The sequence below is a fragment of the Lathyrus oleraceus genome, chromosome 6 (genome assembly GCF_024323335.1).
Source record: "Lathyrus oleraceus cultivar Zhongwan6 chromosome 6, CAAS_Psat_ZW6_1.0, whole genome shotgun sequence".
In the NCBI taxonomy this organism is placed as follows: Eukaryota; Viridiplantae; Streptophyta; class Magnoliopsida; order Fabales; family Fabaceae; genus Lathyrus; species Lathyrus oleraceus.
In genome coordinates this window covers 514141994-514161144 of record NC_066584.1, presented here as the reverse complement: position 1 = coordinate 514161144, position 19151 = coordinate 514141994, and the positions used below count along the sequence as shown (strand labels likewise).

Below are 19151 nucleotides of genomic sequence, written 5' to 3'. Positions count from 1 at the left end.
TCTATATGACATTATTGTCTGTTGGATTGCATCTCATTGGTCAGATCTTTTCAACTCTTAACTTTTAAATTTGTGCTTAGGTACCAACCAACATGGCACTAACTATGGTTGACTCGTCCATTTGGTATTGTACAAGATGTGCTAGTTCATATCGATGGATTGACCTTCCCTACGGACTTTGTGGTAATCGACATGAAAAATGATTCAGAAGGATTCGTGATTCTTGGACGCCCATTCTTGGCAACCAGGAAGGTAAAAATAGATATAGAAATCAGTGAGTTAATTTTGAAGTTTAATAAGGAGAAAGTGGTATTTCATGTTTATCAATGGACATAATATGTGGAGGATCTTGAGACATGTTATCAATTGAAAGAGAAAGGTAATGAAGTTTCCAAGATGATGGGAAAATGAGTTTTTACCGGTGTAAGGGAATCCCTTGCGCCTGATGTGTTTTGAGCATTGAACGTCAAGTTATCGGCGTAAAAGAAGCGATGGATGGGAGACAACCCATCAATTTTTAATCAGTTTTTAGTTTGCATAATTTCTTTTATTTTTATTCAAGGCCAGCCTAAGAGGAAGTAGCTACTCAAGCATAAATTTTGCTATGAAGATCTCTATATCCTTAACAAATTTATTTGTAACTACTTATGTTTTTTTTCGGATTTAAAGTTCTAACTTTAGCATTGAACAGATGATCCCAAAAAAAGAGGGACTTGATCATAATGAAAGCAACTGATGACTTGAAGGCAAAGGAAGAGAAAAGAATCAAGGGACTTGTACTCAACCTTCAGATATCTCATTTAATAAGGTTTGAGCCCAAATATTTCCATTGTTCATTTTTTTTCTTAGAGTGTATTCGTGCAATTTTATTTTATTTGGTTTAATCTATTTCCAATTAAGTTTTCTAGTTTGATTGGCACGCATTGAGGCAAGTTTTTGTTTATAACTTTGAGTCTTTGTAGCCACCTTGTAGTATTCGGACCATAATTTTTTATCCACTTTGAGTCTAAGCCTTTCTTTCGATGACGTAGCCTATAACTCTTAACCATTTGACTTGAAAGATTCTTTCCTTCCACCCTCTCTTTGGAATTAGGTAGAATTTGGTTCTTAAAGTTGAATGAAAAAGATTAAGTTTAGGTTGTTCTTGTAAGTGAAAAAAGTTCTAAGTTAGGGTGGGGTACTAGAGTTAAGTGGTCAAAATTTTCAAAAATATTGAGAAAATAAGAAGTAGAAAAATTCATTTCTTTAAAAAATATATTGAGAAAAAATCAAAAAGAATGACCGAAACTCTACTTTCCCAAAAATATCCTACCCGAACATAAGCCAAGTTACAACCCGAGAAGATCTCTTATACGTCTGTTATGATTTTGATGATAAATTATATTAGAACATGATCAAATTAAGTATAATTTATTTTGCATGTTGATTGAGTGATAACCATATCCATTGAGCGAGTAAAGTGAGTTGAGACAAGTTGAGTACTAGTAAACGTTAAGGATATTTTCCAAATTTGTCGGATAGAAGTTGGAAGCTGAAACAATGGTCAGGTAACAAAAAAATATGGTGATGTTTAATTATTATTGTATGACTTGTGGTCTGTTGAAATGTGCAGTTGCAAGTGAGTTGCTTGAGGACAAGTAAAGATTCAAATTTGGGATTGCGATGACAAGTCATCATTACATATAAGTAGGCGACGAATCGAGGAAAAACGAGCGAAAGATGAGCCAAAATAAAGAAGAAAGACCCAAGAACGAGTAAAAAATGACCAAATATCGAAGAATGGGCCTTAGTGAAAATTTTGGTGAAATAGTGACTTTTAAGGCAGCTACTGAAATAAACGTCTGCGGCATCACGTGCGCGATAGGGCATTAAAGGAAGGATCGTGTGCGCGATGCTTGTATAATGCACGTGATGGATCCTTTTTCTAGGCTTTTTCTGACACGTTCTAACCCCTTCTTAGTGCTTTTTAATGGGATTTTCAGCAGTTTGGCAGGGGCTACGAATTTTGACATTGGAAACACGAATTTACAACATTAAATGGTGATTTTAAGAGCATTGGAAGTCGTTGGAGGTCAATCCTTCAAGGGAATTCTTATGTTCTTCTTCTTTATTCGATTGGTATTGTAATTTTCACTATGATTAGCTAAAGCTCCTCTAGATTAGGTTGTGTGATGATGAACCTTATTTAATCTTGTTGGCATTATATGTTTGTTTGACTTTGTATGAGTCCTTTGAATTATAATTTTATTCAGTTGTTGATTATTCTTAAAGCTTTTTAATTGAGATACTTATTTAATCTAATATTGGACACATAGGGATCCTTGACCTATAGTCTATGTGTCGGACCTAGGGCAACTGTTCTACTTACGCTGGTTAGCTAGAGATAGGAGATCCCGAGTAATGGCATAGGGAACTAACAGTTTGTACATCGCCTAACACTGATTACGCTGGCGGACTAGGAATAGAAAGCTCAGAGTAGTTGTTAGTGAGTTATTTCGCAGAGGGCTAATTATAACGGTTTTGTTAGTTCGCTGTGAGATTATAAGGATAAGACCATTCATACAAAACATCATACAATAACAATAGAGGATAAGAGGATTCTAATGCACAACCTAACCGTCTTAATTACTTCTATTTAAACTCTTATTTTGTTTTCCATTCTGCAACCTGAAGAAATCATAACTGATTTTGGTGGTTCAAAGGATCAATTGGCTAACAAATTTACTAAATCCCTTATAGGACGTCAGATTAAATCTATATGTAACAAGCTTGGTAAATATAACATATATGCTCTAACTTGTGGAGGAATATTAGAATTAATTATGATTGTAGATATTCTAAAGTGATTGATAGTATTGCTAGACTAAATAACTTCCTAGGTTAGTGCTTATTCATTAACTAGGTTAGTGTTTATTCATTAAACTTCAACGTGTTTGAATTAGCATTACCACCAGAGAGCAAAATACACCTTGTTTTTCATGTCTCTTTGTTGAAAGCTTTAGCCCCAACAACCCAACCTCAACCACTTTCATATATACTCTCCGAGAATCTAGAACTCCAAGTATTCCCTGCGGAAGTTAAGGTTATTCACAACACAACACAGGGTTCAGTTGTAGCCCTCATTCAGTGGCAGATCTTCCAGACTTTAAAGCTACTTCAGAATCAATTGATGTTATCAAAGAACAATTTCCCTCCTTTCACTTAAAGGACAAAATGGCTTTTGGGGGGAGAGTATTGTTAGACCTCTTATAAGAAATGTATATAGCAAGAAAGGCATAAGTGACTATATCAATTATAAGAAATTAGTGGAAATTATTGCTAGTTGTGGGGCAATTACATTATAAGACAGGAATGGCTAGTAATGGGGTATTACTGTTGTGAGCAGTAATTAATTAATGTATTAATTTATGTCTATTCAGTTTTTAGTGGTGGGAAAATATATAAGGGGAAGACACTGAACATTGGAAGGCATCTTAGAAATTCATAGTGGAATTCTGAAAGGGGGAATTCCAAGGCTCTTGAAATTCACAAATGTCCAATCTCATCAAATATGGGATGGAATCACAAGTACATGTTTGCGCACACCAATGCACATCTCGCTAGGATTCAGCGTATTATTAACATTTTAGATTCAATTAATGACCTTGTACCTCACCATGACCAATTTGAAGCGATTTTGACCAATTTGAAGCGATTTTGGATGGTTTGCATGATGAATACAATGTATAATCCAATATCAAGTTTCTCTTTGCCCTATTAATGAGGCTGAGTCAATATTACTCACACATAAGTCTAAGCTTGATAAGGCTAAAAAAATATAATAAATGAACATGTATCTGTTAATTTTGTTCATGAAAGTGTTCCTACATCAGATCATGCATCTAATTTTGTTCATAAGTAGTGCAATGAGAATCAATTTCCAGGTGGTTCTCAATTAATTTGAGGAAATAAAGCCTTTTGTGATGGTCACCACATGAATCGTGACAGAAGAGGTCGTTTTGTTGGTTGTTTTAGAGTTCAACATATTTGTTTCAAGTCATGGGTATTTGTTACCACATGCACTCATCCATGATGCCTATGGTGAATTCACTATGGAATGCGTCTCAATTGTGGCAGGGACCTCAGACTCCAAATTGGAACCAGTGGACAAACAGTCCTAATCAATGGACATCAAGCTCTAATCAATTGTTGTCTGCTTCTAATCAGTGGACACCTTGTGCTAATTAGTGGCATGCTCCACCTAGAGGTCCTTACAACTATGCTCCAAGACCTACCTTGTCTCCTCCTCAAGGATAACCCCGGGCTTATCTCACATCTCACTGGTGACACATTAGCTAACTCCTCCAATCAGCAATGGTACCCTGATTCTGGTGCAACACACCATGGGACTAACAACTCAGATTTTCTTCTTGGTGGTGTTGACCTACTTTGTTATGACCATGTGCAACTTGGTAATGGCCAAGGTTTATCCATTACCTCTATAGGTTCAACACACTTTCACTCAACTCACAATGATCGCACACACTTTGCACCCTATTTTTGACTGATAAATAGCTCTCATTGACTAAACACTATTTTTGTCGATTAGTTCTTCAACAAGCCTCTTAGACTTCCAATCACATACCTGAAGCCAAGAGTAAGGTTAAGTAAATAAATAACATGTTGAAATAGTCCATAAGTGCAAATATGAAAGAAGAAAAAATCACCAATGTTTAGTATTCTATTTATAATTTACTCAAATCATCTTAAGTATATTTTTACTTCTCTACTTTGATGAAGTTGTTGACTCCATACAATCAAAATTCTCATGACTTTAAAAAAAAAAAGGTATGCAAAACAAATGTTGATACTTATAATCAAATGAAAAGGGTGGCAATATAAATGATATATGTTCATTGGTAAGTAGCCTTCTTTTTAATAATGGTGACAGCTTGGATATAAGGAATTTTATACAGGATTTCATCATCCTGATATAACTAGAAACATACATCCAAGTATGATTCATGATATGAAATAAAAGAAAGAATGAGGAAATTGGTATGGAGAGAAATATGGCATGCCAAAATATGGGAAGAAGAACTTAATCCAAATTGAATAACAACATCATGGGAAGAGAAATGTGTCCCATTTACTTAATTTGAATAATCAGCTATAAAGAAAATGAAAAATAAATAAGTGACTTTTATTATCTCATGATATAGAAACCATAAATACATAACTACAGTCCGTATATATGGCATTGAAACACTTAAATGAAACCTGCTTATATGTGAAGAATCCTCCAGCCATCACCTGGTTTTTAATCCCTTCTTCAACCTGTGCTAGATGACCATCGTCATGCATTTGCGCACCACCGTTGTTGAGGGCAGTTGCTTCCCTTCTCTGTTAAGCCCTTCCACCACTGTCATCTCTAATCATCTAGCCACTGTCAATGTACCTCTCGGTTCGTAACCGCGAGTGACGTCACATCCTTCATCCATTAAGTCAAATTGGATTAGCCTATTTATGTTAATGTTTAAGAGGTTAATTTACGAAAAGGAGAAACACTGAGGAACAACTTTGATACACGGAAATAAACAAAGCATTTTCAGCTGTCACTATAAAACGCTCCTTTGTGCACTTTGAAGACATCAAGATAAACTAACATAAAGAAAACAGACCATTTAGTTGCTCTGTCAGAATTTTTCTGGAGTTTGGAGGGTTAAATACATATTAAGGTTGGGTATCAACTTTTTTGTCCCCGACTCGTGGAAAGATCAATAACATCTTTCAATGGAGAATTTGTTGCATGCTTCAAGGTTTTGGTGTCTATGAGTTTACATTTGGGGCCATTTCTTTTCTATTTTTCCTAGATGTAGTAAGAATGAAATCATAATTTGTATCATGAGTTCCTAACAATAGACTTTTGGGCAGTCAAGGAAGGAACAACATCTTTCACCTCAGCAGGGGTGAATAAAATAGAACATACAACACTCTAAAGCATGTAAACTTGTTATCATATATATTCTTCCATATTCAATTGTAACTAATTGGATCAATGTTTGAAAACCCAAATTGAAATTCAGCAGTTTTTCAAAACCATCCAACCGGTTAAAATGAGCATCTAGTACTAAGCCATGAAACCTGTACACATCGAGATAACTGAGTTGGATCATTGAAAACAAATCAAAAGAGCATTCAAACAGAATACAATGAAACTCAAATTGGAGCACATTCATTAAAGTAAACACAATCAGTTTGCAAATCACAAAAGCAAAAACCTTTAAAATAAAATTGATAAAACAAGATCCATATCACCATAGCCATATATACTACGGGTGAAAATAATAATAAGAAGAAAAGCTAATGACTTGATCCTCCGATTGGAAAAAGGCTTTCCTTGTAAAGACCGACCCTAAAATAACTTTTCTTTCCAAGAGTAATACCATGGTCCTTAATTATTTGGGTTTTTTGGGTGCTCAAATCAAGGTAGGCTAGTTCATAATCTTCTTCTGTAGAATTAGTTTTGGTAAAGAAAATACACCCCGCATTTCCAAATCCAATCGGGGGGCATCGGAGGGGAGGGAAGGGGTCGGAAATATAAAGTTTGATCCATGATTGACTCACACCGAGTTCACCCAGAATAGATATGTGAAAAACAGTATCCCCATGATGATTTGAGAAAAAAGCAATGGATCCATTTAACACCATCAAGCGTGTTTCTAAAGTGTATGAAGATTCCCCGATGGGTGTTGTAAAGAACACTTCATCACTGAGGTGAAATGTCAAGAGAGTTGTTTCAACATGTTTAGAGCTGTGATATTTGGTAACCAACCAATGACAAGCTCCATCAAGATAAAGTTCGAGACCATCAAATGGGGGAGGATAAGACCAATGAGAGAGATCATTGGCCATGTCGAACATTCTCCAAGAATTAGTTTTTAAACTATATATCTCAAAATAACTTTTTGCTGGCAAACAAGAATAATAACGATCGAAACCCCTGCTGCAGCAAACAAAGGATGATACATACTGAACGATCTTAAAGTCATCTCTAAGTTTGTCATAACCAAAGGCGTGAAAAAAAAGTTCTTCATAGAGGTTGCTTTGAGGGCATTTTGGTATAAGTCCGGTGGGGCTAGAAGGAATGCGCCTGAATTTGTCTGTAGCGGGATTCCACAATACATATTGGTTTTCCATACTAGTTTTGCCAAGACAAAAGATGCCGTTAACACTTGTGGAGCCCAGAATAGAAACATGACCGTCAGAATATGGAAATGGAGGTGGCAGATTGAATTTGATGGTGTTATGGAGCAAATGGAATTCAGAGTGGTTAAGAAAAGGAGGTATTTCAGGCTGATCAAGATCATTGCTGAGAATATATGTATGGTAATCATGAGATACGAAAAGGTTGGTGTACATGGTCATGAAATCAGAGTTTTCAAATAAAACCGACCATGATTTGCATACACATCCAAAGCGCTTCAATGATTTTACGGGCAGTTTTGAAAGAATAGATAAAGCAGCTTGATCGGAAATAGAGTTTCTGCTAACCTTTGATTCAGAGGAGTTTTTTCCGATTGATTCAGAGGAGTTTTTCCCGATTGATTCAGAGGACTTGTTTCCGATTGATTCAGAGGAGTTTATTCCCTCACACACCGGAAACATCTTTGATTCAGAGGAGTTTATTCCCTCACACACCGGAAACATCTTTGATTCAGAGGAGTTTATTCCCTCACACACCGGAAACACCGGAAACACCGGATCAGGTTGGTAGACGGTGGTGGTGTATAGCGATAGTGGAACAAACTGTTTTCCGGCAAATCTACCGTTACACATCGGTCCAGGGTGGTACGTGGTGGGACCCTTGTAGAACGATAGTGGAGTAAAGCTTCTCCTCACCTCTTTTTCTTTTTTTTTTCTTTTCAAATTCCGAGCCTTCCAAGCCTTGCTTGATTCGTAGAATGGCCTTCTCTTATCAATGTTATCAGCGTCGGAGACGCCGCCGGAATCCATTTCGCTGCCTTTTCCGATCACGATGCCTTCTGCAATTGAGAGGCTCCACAACAGAACCCTATTTATTTCTTTTTCTTACCCAGGCCCAATTATCTATACCTACTCTAATTTCCACAATTTCTATCTAAATTTTATTTAACCCTTTTTTTTTAAAGAATAAATATATTAGCAAAAAATTAATGATATGGCAATGACATTTTAACGTTAGAATAAAAATATATAAAATATAATGTATTTTTTAAATTTTAGCAAAAAAATTAATTAATTAATTAAATATAAAATAAATTTGACATATTTTAATTGAATATATATTAGATTCAAATTTTAATTTTTAAAATAAATAATTCACAATCATATCAAATAGAATCCTAAACAATTATTCCTATATCATATAATTTTATACATAATTACTAGTAATAAATTCATAGAAAAAATATTTTTTAATTAATTGACAATATACTCTTTAAAATAAATATCTTTTATTAATTATAATATAAATATAAATATATAATAATTACAAATATTTTTCTTAAAAAATATAGTGAGAATACATGTCTTTTATCGGTGTAATTGAGATATTTAATTTTTTGGATATGATTTAATTAATATTCCTATCAGACGGATTTAATTAAGTTTTCTTTTATATAGTTATAAACTAGTCAAAAATAAAATAACTTGTAATATAAGTGGAATGCATTTTAAGAATTTATTGTTTTCTATTTGTGAATGTATTTTAAGAGTTAAATAATGAATTGTTTGTCGATCTATTTTAAGAATTGAATAATGTATTGTTATTTTAAAAATTGAATAATGTGTACTGTTAAAATTTATGTTTTTAGTATTAGAAAAAGTAATTCGTGGTTGAGTTGATTTTGTGGAAGATTCCAAACAAAATTGACTGATTCAAATGTTAGATTTGGATAAAATCAGCATCACCAAACCCAACCTATTTGTGCCCCTATTTGCAAATTAACTAATGATTTCATAAAGAAAAAAGTAAATAATATTTTATTTTTGGACTGTCATAATTATATTGCTTTTGTTCTTCCCATCTTATAAGATTACTACTCACCTTGTGAAATTCAAAAATGCTTTTTACAATATTTTAAAATTGGATTTCATACGCATTTATTTAACAAAAATGAATTCATGAGAGATGCACTCTCATTAATTTTAAAATTAATTTAGATATTAATTTCTAGATAAACACATAGACGAGTTTTGGTAATAAAATCTGAATTCATATCAGGATACTAAGTTATTGGGTTGTAATTTTCTTTAAATTTTTATTTATTTTTTAAAATATATATAAAAAATATACATAAATTATTTAATTAAATTATAGACATATGTGAGACAATTAAAATACTAGATATTAATTCCTCTCGAGACAACTCAATTGATAGTTGTGTAGGGTGGAAGTTCAAATCAACGATATCTTCGACAAAAGCCACTTATCTAAAGAGGGTGAATAGATTCCAAGTTAAAAAATTTACAAAAACTATTTTTAAAAATTTAACAGTTAACGGAAGTGATCTGGATCAAATTGTCTAAACTGAACCGCCATCGAAAAGGTCAAATATGCATATGTAGAATCAAATTATGATAATAAGAACAATTTGATCAATATATTTTTAACAACAATCACTACAGTAAAAGTGAAATATATTTCCAATAACAAAATATACAAAAACGTAAGCGAGGAAAATTATCGAACACCTTGTGTGCAATCAATTTCGTTTAGAATTTTGTATGATTTTGTTGATTTGCAAACTCAACCGTGATCAACTCAACAAAACCTTTTTCAAAAGATTATCAAAAAGTTTAACCAAACGTATTGATCACACAATCTACGAATTCGACAATTTGCAAATGAAAAGTAGAGAGAGAAAGATTTGTTTAGACAGTTCCTCAATCGGCCTCGCTATGGGTATGATTGCCCTCAATTCAAACTTGAATTGAGATAATGAAAATCAACCTTTGCAATTGTAGTTTACAAGAAAAGAAATAGCAATCCAATCCTTCAAATCCTATGTTTGATGTTGATCATATCTTTTTTTATTCCCTTGATATGAGCTTGATCAAGTCATCCAACGATACCAATTTGATCGAACGTCTCACGCTACTCCTTTGCAAGAAACCTCATTCTTCAAAGCTTTCACTCGATCAAATACAAACTGCAAATTATTGTCACCCAAGATTTACCAATATGATCCTCTGATTACCGTTACTCCTTCGACTGAACCCACCGTTCTTCGAAGCTTTCACTCGGTTGAATCTGACTTGCGTAATCTTGTCCAAAACCTTCAAATCACAAATTGATCTTGAAGGAAACCTTCAGCTTGGTTTTCTTATTTGAAACCCCCAAAGATTATCAATCCAATTTACAATTCAACAACCTAAATTGAATGTTATTAACTCTGATTCTAGATGGCACCCAAACAAAAAATGATTATGTGTAATTTATTTGTGTGTATGTATATAACATAGGTTGAAGATGAAGAGAACTCTTTATATATTCCTGGTTTCGTATTCTTTTTTTTAACTGATGTGTGTATGAGGTATTTGCAAGTTGGAGGCAAAAGGAATGCAAAAGATTTGAAAAAATCATGAATTTTTGGAAAAATGCATTGTATGTGTTCACCTATGTAAGTCATGTATCGGAACGCTCGAAGCATGTGTCGACCTGTATAGGTCATGTGTCGACTCATAGAAGAAAATTTTCTTCTATGTGTCGACCTGAAACCCCTCCATAGTCGACACATCAAACAGAAGCTATAGCCTTTAAAAATGATTCACATGTGTTGACTCATAGCATGTATGTGTCGATACATAGACCTGTTTTTCACATAAAAATCTATCTTCAATGCATGAAACCTTTTCTAAACCATTCCTAAGTTTCCTAATACTAAGATGTGCATTTAGACTCAGAGAATAGTGTTCAATATACATAAATGCTAAAATATCCTAGTTTTGACATCGTACAAAATATTTATAATAGGAATGTGCACTCACGCGATATTCCACTTATTTATTTTTAAGAGGTGAAATTTCAACCACTAGTTTATTAGACAAAAAACATATATTTAGTCATAATAACGGTAAGGATGTTATATGCAACGTTGTTTTAGTGAGGGGGTTCATATTTCAATCTCCAATTTCTTTAACTTTTACATATATTATTTGGGTGCGTCCGGAGAATAAAACCTTTACATTATTGAATTTCCACGTAATATATGAGCAACACATAAAATGAGAAAAGAAATATGTTAAACATAAAAACCAAAGTTCATAATATAAGACCAAAACTAACACATGTTGCTACAACCATGTAAGACTTTTTGAGGCTACATTGTACATTCCATGGCGTGTTAGCGCACTCTAGTGAAAAACCATAAATTTTCCTCAAATCTGGATATGCATCTCCAGACGCATCCTGAATACACACCTTAACATTTCTTAAGTGAGTTACCCACATTTTTCCAAAATTTAGTCCATAGATGCATCTTCATATCAATATTAGTGTGACTCCGAAAGTGCACTTCTGTAATAATCCTAATTTCAAAATTCAATGATTTTTACGAAAATGCATCTCCTGGAAGGTTTTAATTCTTATAAATCGCGCTAGACTTCCCATTCATTCTTCTTCATTTGTTAAACTTTCAAAACACCAAAAGAGCTCGTGAGAGAATTATAACTAGGTCACTTTTCAAGCTAGAACACTACTTATACCTCATTACATTCAATCCCAGGACATAAACTTCAGTTCATTCAAGCTTTCTCAACTACTGACATTTGGTATGTTTCTTCTCACTTCCTTCTCTTGAGTTGTGATGCATGCATTAGTTAATAGGTTGTTTAAGGTATATTATAATGTAGTTACAATCGTAATATGTCGTTTATTGAAATATGCTTTCACATTTCTTGAAGATTAGGGCATAAGGCGTGTTAGTTTCTGCATTTCCTACCATTTTCGTGTTTATGATTTTACGGAAATACATCTTCAGATTTTTCCAGTTTTTTATTTTTCCAAAATTAAATAAATGCACTTCCTTAATTTCTCTACACTCATAAAACTATTTGATTTGACATGTCACGTATTTTAGTTTAACTTGTTTGAATTTGATATGGTTTTCTAGTTTTATTATAGGTAAATGGTTGAAAACTAGGACAGATTAGGCACAGTTGAGTGGGCCAACATGCATCGGTTCGCATGAAAAGGGCCAAACCCTCGTGACCACTAGTCGATGTAACTTCATTTGATCCATAAGCATCTACCTCTCAAGCTCACGTGTCTCAAACTTTGTTTTCCAGAAGGCACGTTTCCCCTGCTACCTCTAAATCCTGTGAAGCTCATGAAGCCCAACAATAGGAACTTGTTGGTGTTACTGTTGCTCCTGATAGTTTTTTAGGAGGCCCTTGTGACACCTACCTATTTCCTCTCTATACAAACCATGCTACTAGGCATGTATGGAAAAGAGTGATAGCATAAATATTTAATTATTTATTCCTTACATCTATTTTATACTAATTGAATCGACCAATGTTGTTGTATTTTTTTTACATTTTTGTGACACTGTAAAAAGCATACACTACGATCGAAAGATTTTGAATTTGCCACAATATGAAAAGGCATGATTTCAGGATGTATATCATCTATCTAGGATGCAATGTTTATGTGTGACTATGTAAATATCATTAACCATGGCATGATGGCGATTTTTGTGGAGAGGTAGCACTTAGAGACGTCATTTTTTCATTATCTTATTGGTGATATGTCCATCACCCTTGATGATGTCTCATCTCTCATACATCTTCCGGTCATGGGAATATTACTAGACCACTCCATAATTTTTACTCAACAATCCTTAAAAGTAATTAACAACCGCCAATATGCCTTTTTCTGAGCCATAAAACAAAAAACCCCATTTTTGAAGCTTGTGGCGTTCGCCACAGCCCTCCTGGCGTTTGCCAGAGAGCTAAAACGATAATTTTCCTATTTTAGGCTCGTGGCGTTTGCCACAAACATCAGAAACCCAAAAATACCATTTTTAACACGCAACCCCACATTTTCCCACTCTTTCAACTTCCAAAACCCATTTTCTCCATATTAACTCACCTTAACCCTCTCACTCACACCCTTCATCTCAAACCTTTCAAGCTCTCATTCTCATTCAACTATTTAAAACCTCATCATCCAATCTAACCCCATTTCCAAACCATAAATACAACCCCATTCTAAAAATATTTCTCCTTATCACCATGCTTGAACGTTCGTAAAACGAAAAGGCCAACAGAAGATTTGTCCAACATCATCTTTAGTGAGGGTGAAGTCAGAAAATTACAAAAAGAGAGGTACTTAAAGTTCTACGAACGTTCAGTCACTCCAACAAGGTATGCCGACGAACCTTGTCTATGTAGGTTAGGATTATTCAATAGTGTGTAATGGATACTGGATAGATTAACAACTTTTGTTCTTTGAATGACGCTACCTACGAGAAACTGACTTTGGAGTTTTTGAGTTCTTTCAGTTACTATACGCCTATGGTTGATCAATACTCTTCTGGCACGGTCAGGTTTAGATTATTTAATAAGGATTATGAATGGAGCCAAGATACTATTGGGGACATGCTGCATTTTCCCCATGGGAATGGTATAGCTTATGCATGTCCTCTAGAAGAAGAATGGCAATATGAAGCGTTTCGTTTCTGGGAACAATTGACATGTGAGAGAACATCTGACTGGAAAGGTCTAAAAGCTTTGCATATCCATAACTCGGCCATACGTTATGTGCATCTCATATTAGCCAACACAATTTTCGACCAAATAAATAATGGTAGGGTGAATTCTAAAGAGCTTTTCTTTTTACATGTTGCACTTGCACCGACACGAGTCAATGCGACTCCTTTCACGTTGGCACACATGCAGTTGATTTGCACAAGAGAGGCCACCCCTTTCTGTATCAGAGGTCTGGTTACCTCCATAGCTTGCACACTAGGCTTAGGTAATGAACTTGCAACTCTACAGCCTCTACCAACGCCCTCTCTGGATATCGATTCTTGTCGAGCCCAACGTTTAATTAAGGCTAGGCAGGACGGTGGATACTCTCTCATGGTTGGTAACCGCGAGATTAGGAGTATCATTTTACCTTGCCACACACGCACAGATGTGCGAAACCGGAACAATTGGCTTTATGATCTAATCGCCCCTAAAACCAGTCATCCTGCCCCTAATGACATACTTGTGCAGGATAACCAAGGTGGTCAGACTGATTATAAATTTGATGAGATGGAGCATGATGCTCCCACCTTCTATGACCCTATTACACGTGTACACACCGCACCTAGCCCTTCTAACACTTATACAGGTACCTCTCTTCGACACCAGTCTCGAGAGGAGTATGATTATGTTGACATCAGGACCATACTTAACAATGTCCTATGTGAGCTACGACACCTTAATAATGTAGATGCCAGGCGCGACCAGCTGTTGATAAATATACAGAGACAGCGGGTCGGCATGATGACACGGATCTAACAGATACAGGATCAGTAACACGACTACGTAGGAAGGACCGAGCAAAACTTATTGGTCCTGATTTAAGAAATGGAAGGCATGCGTCTAGGGACCGAGGACCTGCTTGAGTACATATAGCACATAGGTATACCACCTCCTCATCATGGTAGGTATGTGTAGCGGTAAACTCGTGATCATCAAGCTATGGATAAGCAAGACATCAATTAACAAGAGTCGCCACCACACTTTTATTGTTTCCAAGGGAAAAGGGAAAAGTACGAACAAAACCCATAAATAAGAAGTTTTTAAATCAAAACTACACTACGTCAAAAATGACTTTTAACAGCGCATCTTAGACAGCGCTTTTAAAAGAAAGCGCTGTCTAAGGTTAAAATTAAAATAAAACACGGAAAATGTTCCAAGAAAATAATGAAAGCGCTGTCTAAGGGGGGGTCTTAGACAGCGCTTTCTAAAAGCGCTGTCTAAGACCCCCCCTTAGACAGCGCTTTTAGAAAGCGCTTTTAAATATAGACCTTAGTCAGCGCTTTTGATAAAGCGCTGTCTAAAGTCTTTAAATTAAAAAAAAATTAAAACCAAAAGCGCTGTCTAAGGGGGGGTTTAGAAAGCGCTTTTGGAAAGCGCTGTCTAAGGCATACCTTAGAAAGCGCTTTCCACAAAAGCGCTGTCTAAGGTCTATTTAAAATAAAATTTCAGACTCCATTTCACTTTTCGTTCTTTGTTCTTTTGTTTTCCCTCTTCTTCACTCACCTCACAAACTTCCGCCATTTCCTCTTCCCCTCAATCCCCATCAGCCATAACCTTCTTCTCAACTCACACAACATCACGCAGACACTCCAAAACACGACATCCCCATATCACCTTTACTTTCTCTTCCTTCAACTTCCGAAAACCCTATTTTCCGCCTTCGAGGGTCCCTCCGCCGTCACCCAAACAATCGACCGCCGCACTCGCCTCTCACCTCCGAACCTCCACCGTTTCCGCCACCGCACTCCTCATCTCAACAATCTCAACCGTGCCGATATTCCCAAAATTTACAACAACAAGCTACAAAGTTTGGTGACAGGTGAATACTAGTTAGGATGTTAAATGGATTTTGGTGAATGTTAATTGAAGTTTTAGGACTGTTGTAACAGTTAGTGTGATAATTATAGATTGCTTGAGTTAAGATTGTTTGAATTGTTATTGCATTTTAGTGATTGAGTTAGTATGCTAACTTGTTAGTGATTATTATAATTGTTATGGAATTGGATGATTATTAGCAAATGATGTTAGAGCTGTTAAACTAGTATGCAATTGTGTTAATAAATTGTTAGGTAACTAATTGTGTTAGGAGAGTTAGATTAGTAGTCAAAACAGTTAGGAAAATGTGTTATGAAAAATGTTAGTTAATAAGCTGTTAGTAATTAGAGGTGACATGAGTTAGAAGTCCATTGATCATGTTAGTTGAGGTTAGTATGGAAGTTAGAAATCATTATTGTGTTGATGGACGTTGCAATGATATGCTAAAGTTAATGATGCTTTGAAATCAATTTGAATGTTCATTGAAACTACTATGGAATATGGTTGGTTTATTGATTTTGAATGTTGATTCTTGTAATATAAAAAATGAAAGTGATGAGGTAATTAAAGTTGGTATATTGGCGTATCGGATACGTTATTGAAGTTTATATTAACATTGGTTATGTATAGGTTTTTGAAGTTTAAAATGAATTGAACTTTATAATTGTTAGGATATTCAAAGATACTACCTTAGTTATGTATTTTCGTCTGGATTAATTGTTTACTTTAATAAGTAGGAAAACCATGGATAAAACATGGATCTGTGCCGATCGAATGACCAAAGAGTACGAGAGTGGGGTTTTGGAATTCGTTAAGTATGTTGTTCAACACGCTGAAAACCCCAGACGAATGCATTGTCCTTGCTTGCGTTGTTGTTATATTGGTAAGGTTGACGCACATGGATTGAAATCGCATTTGCTGAGGCATGGAATTGATCAAAGTTATCAGTGTTGGATATTTCATGGTGAGAAAATTAACGAGAATGTTGAATCGAGTGGAAAAAGTAATACGACCTATGCTTCATACGACAAAGACACGGAAACATACGATTGTGATCGAGTTGAAGAGATTGTAGAAGCACTGGAAGAAGATCTTCATGATTGTCCTGAAATGTTTGAGAGGATGGTAAGCGATGCAGAGAAACCGTTGTACAAAGGTTGCACTAAATTCTCAAGACTTTCTGCGGTATTAAAGTTGTACAACTTAAAGGCGGGCAATGGATGGTCGGATAAAAGTTTCACAGAGTTGTTGGCCCTTATGAGAGAAATGCTACCGGATGGTAATGTTCTTCCTAATCGAACCTATGAGGCAAAAAAAATGTTGTGCTCTATTGGCATGAGCTATGATAAGATACATGCTTGTCCTAACGATTGCATTTTGTTTCGTAACGAATATGCAATGTTAACTGAGTGCCCTAAATGTGGTTTGTCTCGATATAAGAAAAGATTATCTCCCGCAAAAGTCTTATGGTATTTTCCGATAATTCCGAGATTTAGGCGCATGTTTCGTAGTGAAACCGATGCAAGACATCTTACTTGGCATGCAGATGAAAGAATTATTGATGGAAAGTATCGGCATCCGGCTGATTCACCACAGTGGTCGAAGATTGATAATGATTATCCTGAGTTTGGATCAGAAGCAAGAAACCTTCGATTGGCATTATCTACTGATGGAATGAACCCACATGGTCTTCAAAGTATCTCACATACCACATGGCCTGTGATTCTTATGATTTATAACCTACCTCCGTGGCTATGTATGAAGCGTAAGTACATGATGTTATCTATGTTAATCTCTGGGCCTAAACAACCAGGGAATGACATAGACGTATACTTGACACCTCTGATCGAAGATTTAAAGATTTTGTGGGAGAACGGTGTGGAGGTTTATGATGGATATAGGAAAGAAAGTTTCAATTTGAGGGCGATGTTGTTTGGCACAATTAATGATTTTCCAGCATACGGGAATCTATCTGGGTATAGCATTAAAGGTCAACGTGCGTGTCCTGTTTGTGAAGACGGAACCGATACGATTCGATTGGAACTTTGCCAGAAGAATGTGTTTCTCGGTCATCGTAGATTCTTACATTCTAAACATCACTACCGTGGGTGGAGAAAAGCATTCAATGGAGACACCGAAGATCGTAGAGCTCCACCCGCATTGTCAGGTGAACAAGTTTTTGAAAAGGTGAAAGATGTGCGTACTGAGTTTGGCAAGTCTTTTGCACATAAGATTGTGAAAGGTGGGTGGAAGAAAAGGTCGATATTTTTTGAATTGCCATATTGGAAGTCTTTGTACGTGAGACATTTTCTCGATGTTATGCATATTGAAAAAAACGTATTTGAAAGTGTTATCGGTACATTACTCAATATAAAAGGCAAGTCTAAGGATGGCCTTAAAGCAAGGGAGGACATGTTAAAAATGGGAATGAGAACTGAATTAGCACCCGTGAAGAAAGGAAGACGAACATATCTACCACCTGCTGCTTTTACTTTATCTAGAAAGGAGAAAAAAAAATTGTGTAAGTCTCTGAGTGAAGTTAAGGTTCCAGAAGGATACTCATCTGATATCAGAAGACTTGTTTCTATGAAAGACCTCAAGTTGAAGAATTTGAAGACACATGATTGCCATGTTATAATGGAACATTTTCTACCGATAGGTATACGTTCTATTTTGCCAGAAAAAGTAAGAAGTGCCATAACTAAATTGTGTTTTTTCTTTAGGTCAATTTGTAGTAAGGTGATCGATCCCGAGATCTTACCAACACTACAAAAAGAGATTGTAATTACCTTGTGTGAGCTTGAAATGTATTTTCCTCCGTCTGTTTTTGACATAATGGTTCATTTAGTTGTTCATCTTGTGAAAGAGACACAGTTGTGTGGACCAGCTTATATGAGATGGATGTACCCTGCTGAACGGTATATGAAAATATTAAAAGGGTACGTGAAATCCCGAAGTCGACCAGAGGGTTGTATTGTTGAACGATACATTATTGAAGAAGCTGTTGATTCGTAGAATGGCCTTCTCTTATCAATGTTATCAGCGTCGGAGACGCCGCCGGAATCCATTTCTCTCCCTTTTCCGATCACGATGCCTTCTGCAATTGAGAGGCTCCACAACAGAACCCTATTTATTTCTTTTTCTTACCCAGGCCCAATTATCTATACCTACTCTAATTTCCACAATTTCTATCTAAATTTTACTTAACCCTTTTTTTTTAAAGAATAAATATATTAGCAAAAAATTAATGATATGGCAGTGACATTTTAACGTTAGAATAAAAATATATAAAATATAATGTATTTTTTAAATTTTAGCAAAAAATTAATTAATTAATTAAATATAAAATAAATTTGACATATTTTAATTGAATATATATTAGATTCAAATTTTAATTTTTAAAATAAATAATTCACAATCATATCAAATAGAATCCTAAACAATTATTCCTATATCATATAATTTTATACATAAATACTAGTAATAAATTCATAGAAAAAAAATATTTTTTAATTGATTGACAATATACTCTTTAAAATAAATATTTTTTTATTAATTAT

The 19151-nt window shown here is 35.1% G+C and overlaps 1 protein-coding gene across 4 annotated transcripts; it reads right to left on the bottom strand.

Annotated features, from left to right (window-relative positions):
• Positions 1–3710: 3710 nt before the first annotated feature.
• Positions 3711–8102, bottom strand: LOC127092414 (F-box/kelch-repeat protein At3g06240). 4 transcript variants are annotated; one of them, XR_007792175.1, is made up of 3 exons: positions 7534–7794; positions 5260–5470; positions 3711–4624 (listed from the first exon to the last, which is right to left on the bottom strand). XR_007792175.1 is itself a non-coding variant. In XM_051031279.1 (2 exons), exons 1-2 carry the CDS (start codon positions 7993–7995, stop codon positions 5429–5431), a joined length of 504 nt encoding a protein of 167 aa, XP_050887236.1. In that variant the 5' UTR covers positions 7996–8100; the 3' UTR covers positions 5162–5428. The 4 variants fall into 4 exon arrangements, 3 of the variants coding, with proteins under 3 accessions (XP_050887236.1, XP_050887237.1, XP_050887235.1); XM_051031279.1 differs by lacking the exon at positions 3711–4624 and having other exon boundaries at positions 5162–5470; positions 7534–8100; XM_051031280.1 differs by lacking the exons at positions 3711–4624; positions 5260–5470 and adding an exon at positions 5477–6123 and having other exon boundaries at positions 7534–8102.
• Positions 8103–19151: the final 11049 nt, after the last annotated feature.

Coding starts and splice junctions, on each gene's coding strand:
- LOC127092414 (XM_051031278.1), bottom strand. CDS start 7,995: ATGGATTCCGGCGGCGTCTCCGACGCTGATAACATTGATAAGAGAAGG. Junction 7,690..7,731: donor AACCTGATCCGGTGTTTCCG/GTGTTTCCGGTG, acceptor TCTGAATCAAAG/ATGTTTCCGGTGTGTGAGGG.